The sequence below is a fragment of the Mus musculus genome, chromosome 2 (assembly GCF_000001635.26).
Source record: "Mus musculus strain C57BL/6J chromosome 2, GRCm38.p6 C57BL/6J".
Classification (NCBI taxonomy): Eukaryota; Metazoa; Chordata; class Mammalia; order Rodentia; family Muridae; genus Mus; species Mus musculus.
Window position 1 is genome coordinate 26,409,246 of NC_000068.7, and position 19,162 is coordinate 26,428,407.

The window sequence follows — 19,162 nt, forward strand, 5'->3', positions numbered from 1 at the left end:
ACAGCGCCCTCTCGCGGCCGGAGGACCACAGCCCGGTGCCTGGAAGCCACGCCCGACACGAGCTCCCGCCCTGCCAAGCCGCGGCAGGACCAGGCACAGGCAGTCACACCCAATAGCTGCCCAAGGCTCTACCAACACTAAAGATCTCGCTGGTCTGCCCCTCAAAACACAAAGGAAGCCATAAATTAAGTTACTTGAGAGCCCAAAATATTTTATTTAACAATGTGAATTTTGGAAAAATAGCAGCTCCCAGGGAGGAAGCTTCTTGAATCCAAAGTGGTTGGCAGTCAACACAGAGCCTGGGCAGGGTTGAACCAGAGGCAAGGGTCCTGCCTGGTCCCAGCAAGGACACAAGTTGCTACTGACCCACAGGGACAGGCCTTTCTTAATGACAGGAACAGGAGGGTCCAAGTACACTCATCTATGGAACGTCCTGGAAGCCATTCTGTGAGTCTTTCCTAGATGATGCAAGGAACCAGAAAACCGGGAAGGGCTGTACTAATTCCATGTTCTACAATTTCTAAATTTAATACCAAACAAACCATTTATGTTTTCTACCTGCTGATTTTTAAATATTTAACTCTCTTTCCCTTCCTCTTTAGAGTGTAAGGATAGTTTTAGGAACAGTCAGTGAAGCCTTAAAGCTTTGACTCTTATGTGGTGGCAGCTCCTTGAAGTGATATGGGTGAGCCAGTGAGTCGCTGCTGAAGGTCCCTGGTGGGCTTTGGGGTAGAGATGCAAGGTTCCAGAGTGTGCGCTAGGACACCGTAAGCCACTCCAAGATACCACCAAGGCTTTAAGTGCTGTCTGCAGGTGACATTGAGTCAGCTAGAGGGCTCCATACAGACTCCTGGCTAGGAGGGCAGTACGTTGCAGCACACAGCCAGTTTTTGACCTGGTTAATCAGATCAGCAGCTTCAGAATATCAGCTCCCTGGGGCTCTCCCCAGTGACTGAGCCATGACGGAAAGCTCGGAGCAAAAAAAAAACGCACCCAGCACTAATGAGGCCACAGAAAATGGAGTGAGGCTGGAAATGTTGGAGAGACATGCCCTTGTAACCACTTCCTCCCCAGCCTGGGAGCCGCTGCCATCTGGTGACCCTTTGAGGAGCTGGCATGTACTCCCCAGTTCACAGGACAAGGCACAGTTGCCCAGTGCAGTTTGAGGCTCCTCTTAGGCCAGACATCCCAGCAGTCAGTCCTCTCCAGGTAAGCAGACAGCCTTCTCAGTAGCCTAAGGATCCCTGGTTGGTTTGCACCATTTCTCAGGTGAGAAAGGCCTTGGTGTCCAAGTAACTGTGCTCTCCTGTAGTGAATCCCTGCCTAGCCTCTCTGCGGGGATATTCTCAAGTGGCTCAAACCTTAATTTGTCTAAAGTGACTAAAAAAGAAACATTGTTCTTTTACATAAAAGACTTTGAATTAGATTCATTCTATCCAGCATTTGAAAGGAACCTTGAAATCAATTTTTCAATCATTCATATACATAGGCTGCAAGGAAGGAGACACACAGTATGACCGGCTCTGAGTTACTGCCATGTCCATCTGGGATCCACGAGACCTGAGGCAGCTAGTTGGTTCTTGGTGAAGAACAGTTATCTAATCATCTCAGGGTTCCAAATAAGAATCCAGCAGCAATCCTAGTTCAATGCCGCATATTTTCTTTGGCCAATCCTCCCTGGCCTTGAATTTCCCGAGGTGACAGAAGCCTAGAACAAAAGGAACAGCAATGACCTACATGTGTCCATGCCCAGAGGCTGTCCAGCGATGGAGCTACAGGATAACCCCACAGATCAATAACAAATGGGCAGACTCTGTGTTAGCTTCAAGTGTAAGCAAGACCTTCTGTATGTGCCAAGTTCCTGCTGCTCAGCATTTCCTAGCCCACAGCACTGCAGACATGATTTGTTTTTGTTCTGCCAATTCTGTCAAGGTCAAAAGAGCTGAGTTAGCACTACAGAGCGGGGGGGGGGGGGGGGGAGGGGGGGGCAGCTAAGGGTTCACTGAGTGCAAGGGTGGCCAGTGGCCTATAATTTTCTACTCCTGAAAGCACAAGGACGCTGCATGCCACGAGAGAACACTGCATATATTCTTCCTCCCTCACTAGACCTTACTGGGATCTAATCCAAGAAATCTGTCAGAACTATTCAACCACAAGCTCAAAAGAAAAATGAGATCTTGGAGTTGAAAATATGGACAAAAATGTTGATATCAGCAGCCTCATCTGCACAGGGCTTAGCACAGGGCCCAGGCCCCTCAAGAGGACTAAACAGAGAGTGGCCAAGGCTGGGTCTAGCACAGCTGCGGGCAGGGTCCCTGTTAGAGTGGGCTGAGAACATCACATTCAGAATGTCAAGATACCTGCCCAGGTAACTCATTTTGAGCTCTTCCTGGTTGCAAAGATTTATTTACTTCTCAATAGACTTTGTATGACATATATGAAAAACAAAACAAAAAAAATGACTCCTCCTCCAGATCACCTGGGTTCAATTCCCAGCACCCACATAATGACTCATAACCATCTGTAACTCCAGTTTCAGGGGACTTGATGTCTTCTTCTGGTCTCTGTAGACACTAGGTATGCAAATAGTAGACAGCCATATATGCAGCAAAATACCCATACACATAAAATAAAAATTTAAATAAACTTTGCTTGCTTGCCCTTTGATTAAAAACAAAACCAAACACAACAACAAAAACCCCACACATGCTGCTTTCCCCAGGACTGCATCTCATTTTTTAGAGTACTTGTGCAGCATGTTTAAGTACCTGGTTTAAGTCCCTTGTCCCCCAAAATAAAGATGCTTGCCTAGAGCTCGTCCCCTCCACAGAAGCCAGACTATACTTCTTCAAAAGATGGTGGAGGAGAGAAACTATATAGCACATTCCAGACTCTCCTAGGCGAAGAACACAAGAGCCATGACTGAGGGAAGGGGTGTACAGATCCTCAAGGAAGATGCTATTCCAGCCTTCAGAGACAGAGAATGAAGACCCGGACTCTCTTACAGTGAGCACCAGAAAATGGTACTACCATTTTTGATCTAAAAACTGCACCCAGCAAACTCTCAACCCAGCACCTAGGGCAGACCCAAAGGATCTTCAAGAGTCAAGCAATTAAACAATGTGTCACTCAGACAGAGGAATTGAAGCAATGAAAAATCCCAAACCAGGGGTCTCCTTGGAAGAGCTGCTCTTAAGGAGAAGAGGGGGAGGCAGGAGGGAGAGGACTGGGCTTAGAGCCTGTGATCTATGGCTAACCTGGGAAAACCATGCATCCTGTGCAGGAATGGGAGGTTGGCAATAGTGAGAGCCAACCCTCAGCCATGGCAAGTAACAAAAAGAACAATCCCTGACCCTGAAGAGCCCAGAGTAGTGAGAGGAGCAGCAGGCAAGCATAGGATGCAGACTAAGTCAAGTAAGAGACCTACAGAGTGAGTTCTAGGACAGCCAGGGCTACACAGAGAAACCCTGTCTTTAAAAAAAACAAGTAACAAAACAAACCCCCCCAAAAGTACAGCCAGCCAGGGAACAAAGGAGACTCACTGAGCAGAAAAGTTGGGGCTGTGGGGAACAAAGGCAAGGGTCACTCACCTGCACCAACTGAGCAGGGTTGTAAAAGGGCACAGACCCACCATGAGGGGCCCCTGTAGGACAATGGTCTCCAGGAGCCTGTGAAGCACAGAGATGGACCTCAGCAAGTCAGTGTAACACAGCAGTTGCTGTCCCAGCAGCAGACACAAGCCATAACTCAGAAAGAACCATTAACGCTCCAAATAGGCTCCAGAGAGACAGTTCTGGTAACACTTGTTTTCATTACTGGATGGGTCATGGGACAGCCAAAGTCAAAGCACCATGCAGAAAATCATTTGAACAACATGCAGACAGTGAGTGCAGGACACTGACATTTCATTAGTGCTGGTCAAACAGTTAGGCGGCCTGGACAGTGTGCCTGCTCTACAGCCATGGACAGTCAAATGTCCCCTCAGACTTTCCACTGAAAGCTACTGACATGGCCTGGCTCCAAAACAGAGGATGAAAAGCGTTCCTTGTCTCCTCTAGTTTGGCCACACGATGGCTTATCATGTCCACATTTCTACTGGCTACAAACAGACTTCCTCAAGCCTCATCAGCAAGAAGAAATCTTTCTTTCCAAGTAGTGTCTTAACTCAGGAGATCATGGTAGGGAAGGGGTCAGGCCACTTCACAAGGAGCAGAGTTAGGAAGCTCCCTGAGCACTCTGAACCCTGTGAGGCAAGTCCACCACCAGCGTATCTAGACCCAGGCCATCTAATAAAGGAAAACTGCATCTTTGCCCACATGATGCTTGGTTAAGACAAGGGGTTAGTGACAAAGTAAAGAGGATGACAGACTCTCTAAGGGACATATGGGAGCTACATAGCCAGCCCCGTGGAGGGAGCCACCAGCCACAGGTACCTGATGGAAATGCCGGCTCACTTCCTGTGAGAGCGAGCTCAGAGAGCTACAACGCGAGAGCTATGGAACAGCAAGAACACACAAGATACAGACATGAAGATCAGCATGCTCCATTGCTCCAAGCTGTCAGCTGGTTTTAAAAGCTTTATGATGCCATTAGAATCAATATCACTCAAATGAAGACAGCCAGAGGTAGCATCAAATGCCCCCCCCCCCCCAGTTTTGGTTAAGACAACCATCATTACGCTGGAAAAGGAAAAAAATCTGTCTAGCTCTTAGCTCATACTTTGTGACACCTCAAAGTTCTGAAATTCTAAGGATACTGTGAGGGAGACCTGGCTAGAAAGTGATGATGTCAGCCCCACACCTGACTCAGAGCACCTGAGAAAAAGTGATCATACAAGTTAAAGTGTTACTGTTAATCAAACACACTGTGCTGCCATCTTGCACTTCCTTCTCCTACTCACTTGCACACTTCTAAAAAGTCACCACAGGGAAGTGCACTGAGCTGGCTGAATCACCATTCCAGGCCATAGTACCCCACCACACCCACACCCACACAGACATGCAACATGCACACACCCATGCACATGCATGCCCTCACCTCCTCTCCTGCACACACATAATACACAAATGCACAGGTAACACACAACACACACACACCCAGCACTCATACTGGCAGGGTTCCCTACCTCTCCTCCTTGGGAGCCATCTGGTTTGGAGGGTAAGAGCTCAGGTCCAGGGGCTGATACTGTAGAACTTCCCACCTATAAGGAAATATGAAATGTGAAGTGTGGTAACGCTCCAATCCAAAGAGTCTAAGCTTTTACACCTAGAGAGAAGAAAACTGCCTGCTCCCGTAGCACAGCCTAAACACTACTCTGATATGCCTGGTAGTTCTGATATGAAGGTGTTCTCCCCAGGCCCCCACTGTCCTGCCTGGAGTGGCTCTTGATGCACAGCCCACAAGCCTGTGTGCACCACACATTACTGCCCTCCGACTCTCTGGAGGCCGTGAGGGCCATGGGTCCAGACAAGAGCAGGCTTTCCTAGGAACGTGGGGATTCAGCTGCTTTTTTTACCCTTCTTTACTTTTTGTACTGCTACCTAATTCTTTGTTTTCTAACTTTTTTTCTGATTTTAAAAACTTTGGTAAAATATGTTTAACATAGAATTACCACCCATACCACTTCAAAGCAAGAAACATTAATGGACTATACTGGTTTTTTTATTTTTTGTTTTCATTTTTTTTCGAGACAGGGTTTCTCTGTATAGCCCAGGCTGTCCTGGAACTCACTCTGTAGACCAAGCTGGCCTCGAACCCAGAAATCCACCTGCCTCCGCCTCCCAAGTGCTGGGATTAAAGGCATGTGCCACCATGCCCGGCTGGACGATACTGTTAAAACAGCCATCAACCCCATCCACCTTTAGAGTTTTTCTTCTTTCCAAATTGAACCTTGAGTGCCTTCCTCAGGCCTTGCATTAACCTTCTAATGTCTCTACCAAACAAATATAGACAATGTGACCAGAGTCATCACCTGACACACCTGACACTGATTTGCAGGGGGCAAAGGAATCCTAAAGGATACAGGGAGCCCCTCACCTTCTTTCTACAGCACTGTATATACCTTGGGTTCCAGGGTGGACTCTGCCTTAGACTGAGTCCCAGCTGGTGCCTGTCCCCTACAGCCAGTCCCATCTGCAGGTTGTGGCTCTTCTGCATCTGTGAATGAGGGAGCATGAAGTCATCACCCCAGCCCAATGTCTGGGACAATCTGTCCAAACAGTCCAAATGTAAGGGTTCAACCAGGGAGGAAAGTCCAATTGCCAAAGAAGTATATACAAGCCTTTGGTCCTTTGCACCTTGGCCCAGTTATTCTTCTAAGGAAGACTAGGGCCACAGGCTCATAGATGGAAACTGATCAAGAAGCCGGGTGAATACATGGGCTGCCTACCTGGGTTTGGTACAAATAAGTTAGAAGGAATTGGCAGTGGGGCGAGAGGAGCAAAGAAATCTGCAGGAGCAAGAGCTGGTTCACTCCGCTGTGTTCCACTTGGGTTTAGAACATCCACATAGCGAGCTCTGGACCCACCTATCAATGAGAGGGAGAGTCAAATTCAGTTGAGCGCTATTCGACCTCCAACATCCAACAAATTTGGTTCCCACTGAATCAGAAGAACTAATGAGGGTGCACAGCAGAATTGACTATTGGGCTTGGTTTCCATTCTACCCAGTCACACGGGCTGCATATATACTAACAGAAAACTCAGATCTATGGGCCATCTATTCAGATCTCATCATGTACTGGGTAACTGGGCTTTTCTCTCAAGGGTGGAAAATGCACAGACAACGTGAGCATCATGACAGCTGACTGAGCTCTGGATGCCAAAGGACAGTGTTCTACACAGACACCTCTGATTTCTGCTGTAGCTATTACCTGCTTTTCTAGAAAACACATTCACGGAGGCCGTGGGTGGTCCTGCAGGCCCAGTGGGAGCCACCTGGGGAACCCTGGGGAACGATGTTGGAGGTGGGGGTGGAGCCTTCTTCTGCAGAGGGAGAGACAGCTCAGCAATGCCTTTAACACGATTGGAGACCAGTGAGGACTCTCCAAAGGGAGGCCTTGCCCAGGTGACAAGAAATAAAGCAGGCAGCCTTCCCCTCAAACAGGGACCTAAGGACACTGCTTACCTCCTCCTCTGGTTCATTCAAATTCACCCACTGGTTTTTCTTTTCATCCCAAACAATCTGCCAAGATTTTTAAAAGAAAAAAAAATTCAGTACAATGAAACTAAAAAGAATTAGAATGTGATTTAGACACTTCACAACTTCAGAGAATGTTAACTCTTTCAGGTCTGTTCTGAATCCTAATACATTGCATTATCAAGCAGTGACAGGCCATCATTACCTACCCATCCACCCCACTACGACTGCCACATCTGGACAATACTCACTGATTTGTTCTTGTCATCTGGTAGATAAGCTTCTGTCCTTTTTTTTCCAGGCAGCCAACGAGAGAACCAGGACTCAGTCTAAATAAAATCACCAGGCAAGCATGAGGACACTTCCCAGAGAGAGGAAGCCAGCACAAAAAGGCAAGCATTGCACAGCAGTCCCTGCACCCAGAGATGGAGTGAGTGCAGGACAAGGGCTGAGGAGGCAGCCGTCATGGGGACAGAGGTTAGCCTGGACCGGGAGGATGAGCTCATGAGAGACGCTCTGACCACACAAGTCCAAGGGGTTGGATATGCAATCATCTGTACACTGTCACAGGGATGGGGATGAGACCTGGGACCTCCCACATGCTAGGAAAGCACTTTACTATTGAATGACATCCCACAACCCTAAGTATATCCCAGCCCCACTCTCTCTGGCCATATTTACTTCATATATGTGAGTACACTGGCACTGTCTTCAGACACACCAGGAGAGAGCATCAGATCCCACTACAGATGGCTGTGAGCCACTGTGTGGTTGCTGGGATTTGAACTCAGGGCCTCTGAGCAGCCCATGCTTTTATCCACTGAGTCATCTCTCCAGCCCAGTATATCTTTTTTGAGACAGTGTTGCACTACATAGATATGGCTATCAGGAAACTCACAGGGATGCCTCTCTGCCTCCTGAGTGCTGGGATTAAAGGTATACACCATCATACCTGGCAGATAAGTGTTATTTTTAACAAACAAGCTCAGGATGATAATATGCCACCTACAGAACATTTCACATCCAGTCTCTGACAAACTGAGCATCAGGCTCTTCCCACTTTGGGGAAAAAGGAAGTTGGACAGGATGGCCTCCACACACAGCCCCTCTTCCTCTACAGAAAGAATCTGTGTGATCAGAATTTATCATTTGACATTTGGGACAACTTTACTAAAAAAGAGAAGAGAGAAGCTGTACTATAGAGCCCACATTCTATTCCTCCTAGAATCATCAGCGGAAATGACCTGTCCTCAAAGTCTGCCATGGCCCAGTGATCCAGTGTTTACCCAGTATATATGGGTCCTGGATCCCCAGTACTGGAAAAATAAATAAATAAATAAAAATAAATGGAACAGGAGTCTAGCTTATAATTCCCTCCCTCCCTCCCTTTCTGGGAACTTTCTAGCAGAACATACTGGTCTCAAATATAGAGATCAGCTTGTCTCTGCCTCCAGAGTGCTTGGATTAAAGGCACACACCAGGCATGGCCTCCTTTTTAAAATGTCCTTAGTGTCAGAGCAGGAGAGCTCACCTAGCTCCTTGCCAGCTGCAGCTATTGGAGAGCAGGCTCCACACCTCAACTGGGCAGCACAGTGGAGCTGACTCTGGAGGTGTGGGTGTGGGTGAGCTGGCCCCCCAGGGCATGAGAGTGGGAGAGCTGACCTATTGGGTGGCCTAGCAGGAGCAGAGCTGGAGAGCTTGCCCTAGCGGTACGGATAAGGGAGAGCCAGTGGGCTGACTAGCTCAGCTACCACTCAGGCCCAGATCCAGGGCTTTGAGTTGGCCCACCCCAAAATCTACAACTGTTGGGTTCAGTGAAAGGGTTAGTCCTGCTTACTGAAAACTGCAGGATCTCCAAGACCCAGAGCAACAACAGGATAACTGGGAGGAGTTCCAATGAGGAGTCAATATTGATGGTGTCACAGAAGCCAGACCAATGACTCATTTGATGAACATTCAAAAGTGAAGATATGTGGACAAAGGGATTTACTGTGGGACACACTGTGACACAATACTGCTTCTATGACAACGAGATGCTTTCTACACTTTGTTCTGTTTATTTTGTTTGTGTGGTTTTTATGTTGGGGGAGGGGATTTCAAGGGCAGCAAGCAGGTATAAGTGGACTGGTAGACATGATGTGAAACTCACAAAGAAGCAATAAAAGGACTGTACAAGGACTGTTCTTACAGTCCATACTATTAACTACTGAACCACCTCTCTAACCCCTAAAAACTATCTTGGGCTTCTTTTTCATTTCGTTTGTTTTTTTTTCCCCCTGTAGTGACTAGGGGCTGAACCCCAGGCCTTGTGCTGTACCACTGAGCTGTATCCTCAGCCTTCATACATTTTTAAAAATTAAACTTGTGTTTATTTTAAAAAATTGTCATGAAGGGTATCTGGTAAGCTGAACTTTCTTAAAATGCTAAACTATGGGAGAGAGATGGTTCAGTGATTAAGAGCATATATTGCTCTTCCAGAGGACCTGATTTAGTTCTTAGCACAAACTTTGGGCAGCTTACAACCTCTCATACCTCTCTTTGTCTCTGCAGGCACCTGTACTCATATGTACACCCACCACACATATACATATAATTTTTAGATTATATAATTTTTAAATTAAAGAACTGTATTTTTTGTTAAGACATCCTAAGAACAAAAAGGTGGTCTGCAGATTTGAGAGAGGCTGTGACCCACATACTCATTCAACAGAGGACCTGAACCCACCATGCAAGTACTCTCACAAGTCACTGAAAAAACACAACAGAGAAATATTACAAATACAAGACAAATGAGCACTAAGGGCTAAGCTTGTGCAAAGGTGCTCAGCTTGGCTGTTATCAGGAAATACATGTGCCCTACTCTGGCTACACTAGGGCTTCTCTGACATGGACTGGCTATGAGTGAATCTCTAGGAAACCTGGGTATGCTCTCACCAATCTGGATATACACACATACATACACACACACACACACACACACACACACACACGCAGAGAGAGAGAGAGAGAGAGAGAGAAAGAGAGAGAGAGAGAGAGAGAGAGAGAGAGAGAGAGAGAGACTTGTCTAGCTGTGACATGCTTAATTTCATGTATGTTACATCTTGGGAAAATAGTTTATGAATTTTTGATTTAAAATAAACAGTCTTCCTTGCCTCCCTCTAACTCCCAAGGAAAGCTGCTTCGGGTGTGGAGCCTCCCTCCAGCATTTGCCCCACCTCTCTGCAGGACTGGGTTATACCTTCTTGGGCTCCTTGGGCTCCTTTTTGACAGCCTGTGCAGGTTTCTTCCCTTCAGAATCAGATGTCAAAGATGGTGCACGTGTCAAACTGGAGCTGCCAAGATCCCACACTGGGGAGGTTTCCAAGTCCTGTGCTGTTCTGGAAGAGCCCTGTCACAAAGCAAGATGGAAACCAGGTCTCCTGGAGCTCCTTGTGAGGAAGTGAAGTGGGTAAGGAGGAACACCTGACTTGTGTCTCCCTGGTACGGCAAAGAACCGACAAGAGCAGAGAAGAGGGATTCATGCTTGCTGGCAGGCTGGACACTTTTTTTTTTTTTTTTGGTTTTTCGAGACAGGGTTTCTCTGTGTAGTCCTGGCTGATCCTGGAACTCACTCTGTAGACCAGGCTGCCCTCAAACTCAGAAATCCACCTGCCTCTGCCTCCTGAGTGCTGGGATTAAAGGTGTGCACCACCACGCCCGGCCAGGCTGGACACTTTGAAACTTTCCCAGTCTGCTAAAGAAATGCCAAGCACAGCCAGCAAACACCTAGCACGGAGTATCACACCACTCCAAGAGAAGAAGTACATGCACGCCCTGAGGGTGAGCTGCGCATGGTGCTGTTAGGACAACATCCCAATTTAAACTATCCTCTCCATGAGCTAACAGATGGCTCAGTGGTAAGGCACTTGCAATTCAGGCTTGCCAATGTGATTTTCATCTCTAGAACTCACATGAAAGTGAAAGAAGAGAACCAAACTCCACAGTTTCCTCGGACTCCCACAGGCGAACTGTGGTACATGCACTACCCTCACCACAGTAATGTTACAAAATAAAATCAAGGGGGTGGAGAGATGGGTCACTTATTAGGAGTGCTTGCTGCTCTTGCAATCAGCTCTCGGCACTCACATGCAGTGGGTCCCAAATACCTGTAACTCAAGTACCAGGGGATTCAATGCCCTCCTCTGGCCTCTGTGGGAACCCATGCATGCATACGCATGTGCATACACACACACACAAATAAAGTTTTTAAAGAAAAGTGATCCAGCCCTGGGTGAAGGCATGATCAGCACACAGTGAAACCCTCCCTGTTATTTCTCAGGAAGAGGCTATCTGAAATGAGGAAACATCTACTGATGGGACATCCATTTAGTATAGGGTATCTGTAAAGAACTGTCCATCTGTCCCTCTTGGTTGAGAGCACACAGAAGAGTATCTATACCAAACCTTGTGTGCTGCAGTGACTGCAATTTCATGGAAACCAAAATATCAGGTTTTACCGTACAGTGAGGGTAGAGATCAGGAAGGTTCTCCATCTTTGAAAATTCTGTCTGGAACTTCACTAGAGGTGGGTCTCCTTTCTGCTTAAAGGAACTGCTTTTACAACACTTGATTCTCTTTTTTGCCTCTTTCTCCATCAACATTTTTACCAACTTTCACATTTGAAGAGTTAAAGTAATTTTTAAAATTAATCATCTGGATGTGTCTTGGGGGCATGTGTGTTAGAATACGTGTAGAAGTCAGAGGGTAACTTGTAGGAGTTGGTTCTCTCCCTCTCCCATGTGAGAATGACCTTGGTAGCAAGCACCCTTAACAAATGACCCATCTCTCTGTCCTCAGCCACAATGATTTTATAACACTTTCTCTGTAAGAATTCAATTTAAGAATAATTTCCTTCCCTTTATTACCTTCCTACTTCAGGCTAAGAACAAGGAACCAAAGTATCTACTCAACAAACTCAGAGAAAGACAGCAGTTACAAGGTATGGGAAGTACCGGGTCAGCGAAGCTCTCGCCAAACTCCTCTTGACTGAGCTCCGGAGGGGAGTGTCTGACAGGTGAGCCCCGTGGCACCATTTCTGTCAAAACAAAAGAGGATGACTAGGTCCTAGAGCTGCTGCCATGGGGCAAGAGGGAAGCGGGCACTGGCAGGGCATAGACTGAGAACAAAGTGATTACCAGGCTCAGTCACCAATGTTTCTTTCTAATAGGGAAAAGGAAGATTTTCCCAAGTGTGCGGCAACTAACTACTTTGCTCTATAAAAGCAACTGTATGTTTTGTTTCGCTCAGATAGTCAGACAGGCACAGAATCCATCAAATTTGGCTTCCAGAGAAACATCTGCCACCCTCACCTGTGCAGCCCCCAAGGACGTACAGTACCAAGACAGTCCCTGCAAATACCCCAGGACCATTCTTTTACACTCAAATGGGCAGTTAGGCTTCAAATGATAGCACAAGGTCAAGTCACAATAGAAACTAGCATTACTGTTTCAAACTGTACTGAGACTCTTAGCAGTTTGCAATACTAGAACTTTTAGTCCAGGCAATATCTTCTAACAGCCTCTTCCTTTAACAGCATGACCAATTAGCTCTGCTCTCAGGACAACATCTATCCCTCAGCAGACACACCTGGGTCTGGACTTTTGGCCTCCTGGGGTGGAAGCCCACTTTCCTGGAGACTTAGTGTAGTGGGTGGCAGGGCCTGCCCAGGATGCAGCACTGCAGGATCAGATCTGGAGGATTCTGGGAAGCCAAGTGCAGATCCTGGGGGTCCATAGGCAGGACTCAGCTCCAGGGGCCCACGAGACATTGGCACTGGGAACATCGGCACCCTGGAAAGGTGAGCAGGCTGGCCATCAGGCAATGTCTGAGGAGCTGTAGGGCACAGTGGAGAAGAGGAACTAAGGTCACTGTGGCTGACTGCACCAGGCAAGCACTGATCAGCACATCATAAGCACATAAGCTGCTCTGTACAGGCATGCTTCTTTTATAATGAGGTAGTTGAAAAGCAGCACCCTTCAGTGGTCTAGGAAAAAGCAGAATGTTCATGTCCTAGGAACTCAGAGTCAGAATGGGTGTGCCAATGACCATCAGTAGATGTGATGTGGGGCAGGAGCTGAAAACTACAACAAGTGACCCCTAACTCAGTGCTGCTTTGGTAGTATACTCTGCTCATCGCTAGGTCAAATAGACCATTTATGCACGCAGCCATCTACACAGCTCAACTGTCTAAGTGAGTCCTCTCTCCAGCTCAACACTGGACACAAAGGCACTATTGCTCAGGAGGCTTAGATAATTTGTGAACCACAAGTCCAAGACCAGCCTGAGCAACAGTGTGAGATTCCCATCTCCCAATACAAAACAAGAATCCTGATGCAGGGAATGAACCAGGAAGAAAGGAAACAGGCACAGAGGGAGTTTATCCCAGGGTGATGCCAGGAAACATGTGAGGAATGGGTATTCAGTAGGGACGAGAGGCACCAGAAGTCCAGTCCGAGTCAAGAGTGGCTGGAATGCCAGGTGGGTGGGGAGCTTTGGAACAGAGAGCCGGAGGCCGTCAGGGGATAGGGATGACCTCCTGTGTCAGGTCGGTTGAGGACACCTGCAGTGCAGGGGCAGAATGACAGAATGAGAGTGAGGACAACAGAAAAGATGCTTGCCTGGCCAGCAAAGAGGCTCAAGAAATGAGTGAGAGGTCTGGACCTCATCTCCTGGAGGGGTGGGTAACCCTTCCCAAGATGAGGAAGATAAGGAGAAGCAGCTGCAGGCTGAGAAGTGGCAGTACTTGTTCTGACAGAGCTATGAGGCACCACAGGAAGCAAACAGCTAAAGGGCAGCTGGAGTTTGTCAAGGGCCAGGGCCAGGGGGCAAAGGCATTCATGACATCACCAGGAGAGCATCTGAAGTTCTGCCACTTTATATGCTCACCACATGAGGAAGCCTAAGAGAAAGGAGGAGGAAGTCCAAAGATCACCAGTCACCATGGTGATACACCAGGCCTCAATTCTGGCAGCAACATACTCTCTTTTCAAAGAAGACATCAGTAAGCAAGTACATGGATGCTGTGGGCCCCACCTGTGGGCAGCAGTTGCACGCCATGCATCAAAGGCTCAGTGCTTGGCATCAGTAGAGGGTTGTCGGCCTGTGGCCCTGCCTGCTGGTTGAGTCCAGGGCCATCTGACTGCTCCACCTCAGAGCCCGATGTAATGCGACACTGCTGGGGTTCAGTTCCATCCTGGCTCCACAGCACAGTGCCCTCCTATAGGAAACAGGGTCAAGCTGCAGTCCATGCTCAGCAGTCCATGTGAGCACACATGTACTCTCCACATCAAGAGATCCACACTGGTGCTCTCTTGGAAAGGAGGGAACTCTCAGTGTGTGCACTTCTGAAGTCACAGTGCCACCATCAGATGCTCCAGCATGGAAACAATACGGGCACAAACCCTCTCATCAAATGCTTCCAGGCCATGTTCTAGGACAAGGTTGTGCTGTCAAAAGGCGCACCTGGATCTGCCTCTCCACGTGCTGCAGCTGCACCAACCAGGCAGGCTCCACAAAGGACTCCTCTTCTGGCTTCTCCTTCAGTTGAGGATCGAAGAGGCGTAACTGGGAAGCCATCTAGACCCCAGAGAACAGAGGTCCTTGTTATTGCCAAATGGCACCAATAAAATTGTTCCCAAGTGTTCCCTGGGCCTGAAGGAGGTCATGTGTGGGTTGTATAAATCATCGAGTGCGCCAGGGTGCAGTTCACACTTATATGGATATTAGCAGGCCTGTCCAAGTACTCAACTAACCAGGGAAGATGAAGTTCTTTGATAGGGCCTTTAAAGGATTTGAATGGATCAAGATGAATTTGTTAAGTAGTGACTATTAATGATGCAAAGTCCAAAACAGCCGCCCCAGAGCACTGAGGTATCTAAAGCACATTCTGGATATCTCTTTGTTAAGTACCACTCACCACCCCAAGCTCAGCAAGATGAAGCCTGTGCTTCCCCAGAGTTGGCAAGATGCTAACAGGAAGGCACCAGAAGATCCTACCTGAGTCAACTGGCTAATCAGTACTGGAGAGTATGCACCAGGCTGTGTCAGGACACTCTTGGCTATTACTTCGCAGTAGTGGAAGGCCTGTGTGGCAAGTCCCATTTCAGCCAGGCGGCACAAGTAGATGAATTTAAACACCTGAAACAACAAGTGCATCACTATAGTCTTGGGGCTCCACACAAGTGCACCGCCATGGCTCTGAGCTTCCCATCACCCCTGAGATCTTAGATGCTGTACACCACAGCAGCCTCTGTGATAGTGTAGGGTCAAGGTAGACACCTGCACTCCCCTAACACCTCTGATAACGCCAGCAGTTCAAGATTTGATGTCCAGCTGCTGCCACAAATCCAGACAACTGGCTTTCCTATGGGCAAACTATAAACCTTTCCTACTAATATATGCAAACCTATATACACATACAAACCTACACACCCACCTACCCCCACACAGACATGCATGCACACAACTGGGTCAGATCATACCACAATTCTCATTAAAAGTTATACATACATACATGCATATATAAATATATGTATATATATATCTTGAAATTTAGTCTGAAATATTAAGAACAAAAATATAAAAAAATCCTATTTAATATAGCATTTTGATCAACTGTGTATTCAAGGTGTCAAAAATCAAACCAAACTAACCGAACAAACAATGAAAAAAACTCCACAAAACAAAACACCTCATCATTACTTCTGTGAGAATTCAAAACCATAACAAGCAAGCACTGGTGAGCACTGGCCACCCCTCACAGCCCCTGCTCACCTGGAAGTTAGGTAAGGAACAGGTATGTGCCCCAAGGGACTGAGCATACTCATAAGCCTCCGTCCTTTGAATGGCTTCATTGGTGGCAAACTTTAAAAAGGGCAAACTGTGGAAGAAGTGAAAAGTGGCCAATTACTGGCACCATAAACCCAAGCAGGTAAACCCAAGTATGCCCATCATGCAGCTAAGGCGTAAGGCTGGCCACTTCCAAATTAACTGAAGGTCAGGACCATTTGCTTCTTAGAGGAAAACGGACGCTGCTATAGTGACTTGATTCCTTACCTGTGATTTGAGCCTATCAAGACAAGTTTTGTAGTTTTCTTTGTATAAACCCCAAATCCAACCTGGGCCATCAGGTAGCAGAAGTGTGCAGCATCCAACAGGCCTTTTGATGCTGAAGAGAAACAGAGCAACCACATCTCATCAGTCCTTGGAAACTCTTCAGGCAAGGTGCCAAAGAGACACTGGACTTATGAAAGCCACATCTCTTATGGTTCTGGCACAGTTGTTCACACAGTCAGACTCTGGGATCTATCACATGACAGCCAAAGGCCTACCTCACACCTAACCTACCTAGAGTATCACCCATCGTAGCCATGGTCCTAGATTCAACATCCATGTTGTTGTTCAGGTTGGACAAAACCATTGCAAGATGTGGCCTCCAATCTCCCCACTTCTCATCGCCACAACACTATAATGAGAAGAACAAACAAATTCTTATCCTTCAGAGACTGTCTTATTTCCTGATGATCAAGCCCAAGCCCAATGAGAAAGCAAGACCAACAAACATAGGTTTCAGACAGACTCCATAGTCAAAGTCTTCAGTATGCACAAATCACACTGGACTGTGGGCCTCCATCAGTGTCCCGGGGGCCTGCATACTCACCGTGGATGCAGCAGGCATCCGTCCAGACATGAGCTGGTAGACAGTCTGCAGGGGGTCATTGATTGGAAGACTGTTGGCAAACCTACATGTACAGAGAATGGGGAGATCGACCTCTGGTTCAACAAGAAGAAACCACAGCCCATTCTCAGTCCTTTATCCAGCCATCAGAATGAAAAGTTCACTGAGGTTTTACAGAAATATTAAAGAACACCAGGCAATAAGGAATTTAAAACTTCCTCAACAGTATAACCTGAGAAAGAGCCAAGGAAGTCCATGAGTCCACAGCTGAAACTCCCATGGCAGAGGCAAAATACCTGAGTACCAAAGTCAGGCTGTGCCAAAGAATGGGGGTACGGTACAAGATGACTCACCTGGTCATGACACGGGCATGTGTCCGGCTGTCCATCTTACTTGCAAGCAGAAGAGCATGACCCCATAAGCCATTTTTCATGGCAGACTCCAGAGCATCCTGCAATGCAGTTCAGAGCTCGTGTGAATAACCAGTGCTTACCACATGTAGTCATGCACACACAGAACAAGATGACTGTGGAGGTAAAAGGACAAATGAGCATGTGTTCACAGTTCACAGGCGACAGCACGGTCTTGTCCTTCTGTCCTTTCCCTCTAGTGGGTACCTGTAGACCCATGCTGCTTTCATTCTCCACCCCAGCTAGAAACAAGTGGCAGTACTCCTGTGGGGTGCAACGGCAGCATGGGCTCCCTCAGGTGACATGCAGCCTCCTCAGATACTCTCCATCCTCAACCTAGTATCCCAGCACCCTGAATAGTCTGTAGTACAACTTGGCACTTTCCGTTAGGAGGCAAAACTTGGCAATAGAAGAAATTATTCACAAAAGCCAATAGGGTCATATGATTTCACCCAGCTCTGAAACTCCATGTTAAAACTCCAAGGATCACATATGAGCTTTCCCTGGACATGGGGACACCACTATAGTCTCACCTACTCAACAAACCACTTGAGCACAGAAGTTCAAGACCTGTCTGGGTAACACAGAAAGACTTTCATAAAAAGAGTTTTCTAGTTAGGTATGGTGGCACACACTTGAAATCACAGAACTTTAAAAGCTGGGGCAGGAGGATGATAAATTTGAGGCTATACTGGGCTACAAAGACCCTATTTTTTTTTTCCGAGACAGGGTTTCTCTGTATAGCCCTGACTGTCCTGGAACTCACTTTGTAGACCAGGCTGGTCTCGAACTCAGAAATCCGCCTGTCTCTGCCTCCCGAGTGCTGGGATTAAAAGTGTGCGCCACCACCACCCAGCAAGACCCTATTTTAAAGTTAAAATTTTCTTTTTTTGGGGGGGTGGGGGGGGTGGGGGTTTCGAGACAGGGTTTGTGTAGCCTTGGCTGTCCTGGAACTAACTCTGTCCTGGAACCAACTCTGTAGCCCAGGCTGGCCTTGAACTCAGAAATCTGCCTGCCTCTGTCTCCCAAGTGCTGGGATTAAAGGCGTGTGCCACACCACCTGGCAAGTTAAACTTTTCTATGTTGGGGTATAGGTGAGAGTATTTCCTTATCATGCACATGGCCCCGGTTCAATTGTTAGATCCGAACCAGAATAAAACCATGAACTTCTACATAGATCATAATATAAAGGACAGAGAACTCTGGGCCCATCAGCTGTCTCTGCCATAGAGAACTCTATGAGCCAGTAAGATGTATCTCCCACTATCAGAACATCTTCTGCCCTAATATGCATACTTTCATACTCCTGTGTGCACTGTCAGCCTCAGGTCTATAGAACTCCGCTTTAACAAAAATACACAAGAGTGGTCTGATGCTTCAGTCTGTAACAAGACTTCACCCTGATTCTATACACAGACGAGCAACCACACTCTCTAAATGACTGTAAACTGAGCTGGTCAGATTTCTTTATGGGCTTTTCTCAGAAGAAACACTACGGATACCTTCAGAAATGTCCAGCAAAAGGCCATATATCACCCCTGAACAGCACTCACTACAGTTGTTCCCCAGAGGTTGGTCTCTCTTCTCTGAGCCAATCGACGGACACTAAAAAAAATCTGCAGAGCTACCTACCTTCTTCCGGCCATACAGCAAGAGCTCACGGAACCGCTCAGTCTCCTTCTCCAGCACGCTGGTGGTCACTGTCTGACTGTCTGTGAGAAATGAGAGCTGGGCCTCCCCTGACTCCTCCTCTTCCACTTGTTCCACAGCCTCATTGGTAAAATCTATCAGGTTTGCCTCATTGGGTGACTTCCCAGGAAGCCATACAGTTCTATGGTCCCGTAACAAAAGCTCTGCAATGTCTGTTCCCACAACAGTCTACAGGATCAATGGAGACAGG

General features: G+C 47.3%; 1 protein-coding gene across 9 annotated transcripts in view; it reads right to left on the reverse strand.

The window, feature by feature from the left end:
• Positions 1-185: 185 nt before the first annotated feature.
• The window catches only part of Sec16a (SEC16 homolog A, endoplasmic reticulum export factor), a 36,863-nt gene continuing 17,886 nt past the window's right edge, over positions 186-19,162 (reverse strand). For 4 of the 9 annotated variants that reach the window (XM_006497910.4, XM_030249768.1, XM_006497914.4 and 1 more), the window contains 20 exons: positions 18,895-19,140; positions 17,206-17,303; positions 16,835-16,916; positions 16,522-16,639; positions 16,231-16,342; positions 15,949-16,054; positions 15,172-15,312; positions 14,638-14,751; positions 14,209-14,392; positions 12,763-13,008; positions 12,129-12,211; positions 10,376-10,525; positions 7,389-7,466; positions 7,126-7,182; positions 6,872-6,983; positions 6,389-6,526; positions 6,062-6,156; positions 5,126-5,200; positions 4,434-4,493; positions 3,317-3,668 (listed from right to left, as the gene is read on the reverse strand). In XM_006497910.4, coding sequence (XP_006497973.1) covers positions 3,474-3,668; positions 4,434-4,493; positions 5,126-5,200; positions 6,062-6,156; positions 6,389-6,526; positions 6,872-6,983; positions 7,126-7,182; positions 7,389-7,466; positions 10,376-10,525; positions 12,129-12,211; positions 12,763-13,008; positions 14,209-14,392; positions 14,638-14,751; positions 15,172-15,312; positions 15,949-16,054; positions 16,231-16,342; positions 16,522-16,639; positions 16,835-16,916; positions 17,206-17,303; positions 18,895-19,140 — 2,490 coding nt within the window. In that variant the 3' untranslated portion in view covers positions 3,317-3,473. Of the gene's footprint in view, positions 1,709-3,316; positions 3,669-4,433; positions 4,494-5,125; positions 5,201-6,061; positions 6,157-6,388; positions 6,527-6,871; positions 6,984-7,125; positions 7,183-7,388; positions 7,467-10,375; positions 10,526-12,128; positions 12,212-12,762; positions 13,009-14,208; positions 14,393-14,637; positions 14,752-15,171; positions 15,313-15,948; positions 16,055-16,230; positions 16,343-16,521; positions 16,640-16,834; positions 16,917-17,205; positions 17,304-18,894; positions 19,141-19,162 lie in introns of those variants that run through there. The other 5 variants (XM_011239073.3, NM_153125.2, XM_006497911.4 and 2 more) reach the window with 4 other exon arrangements.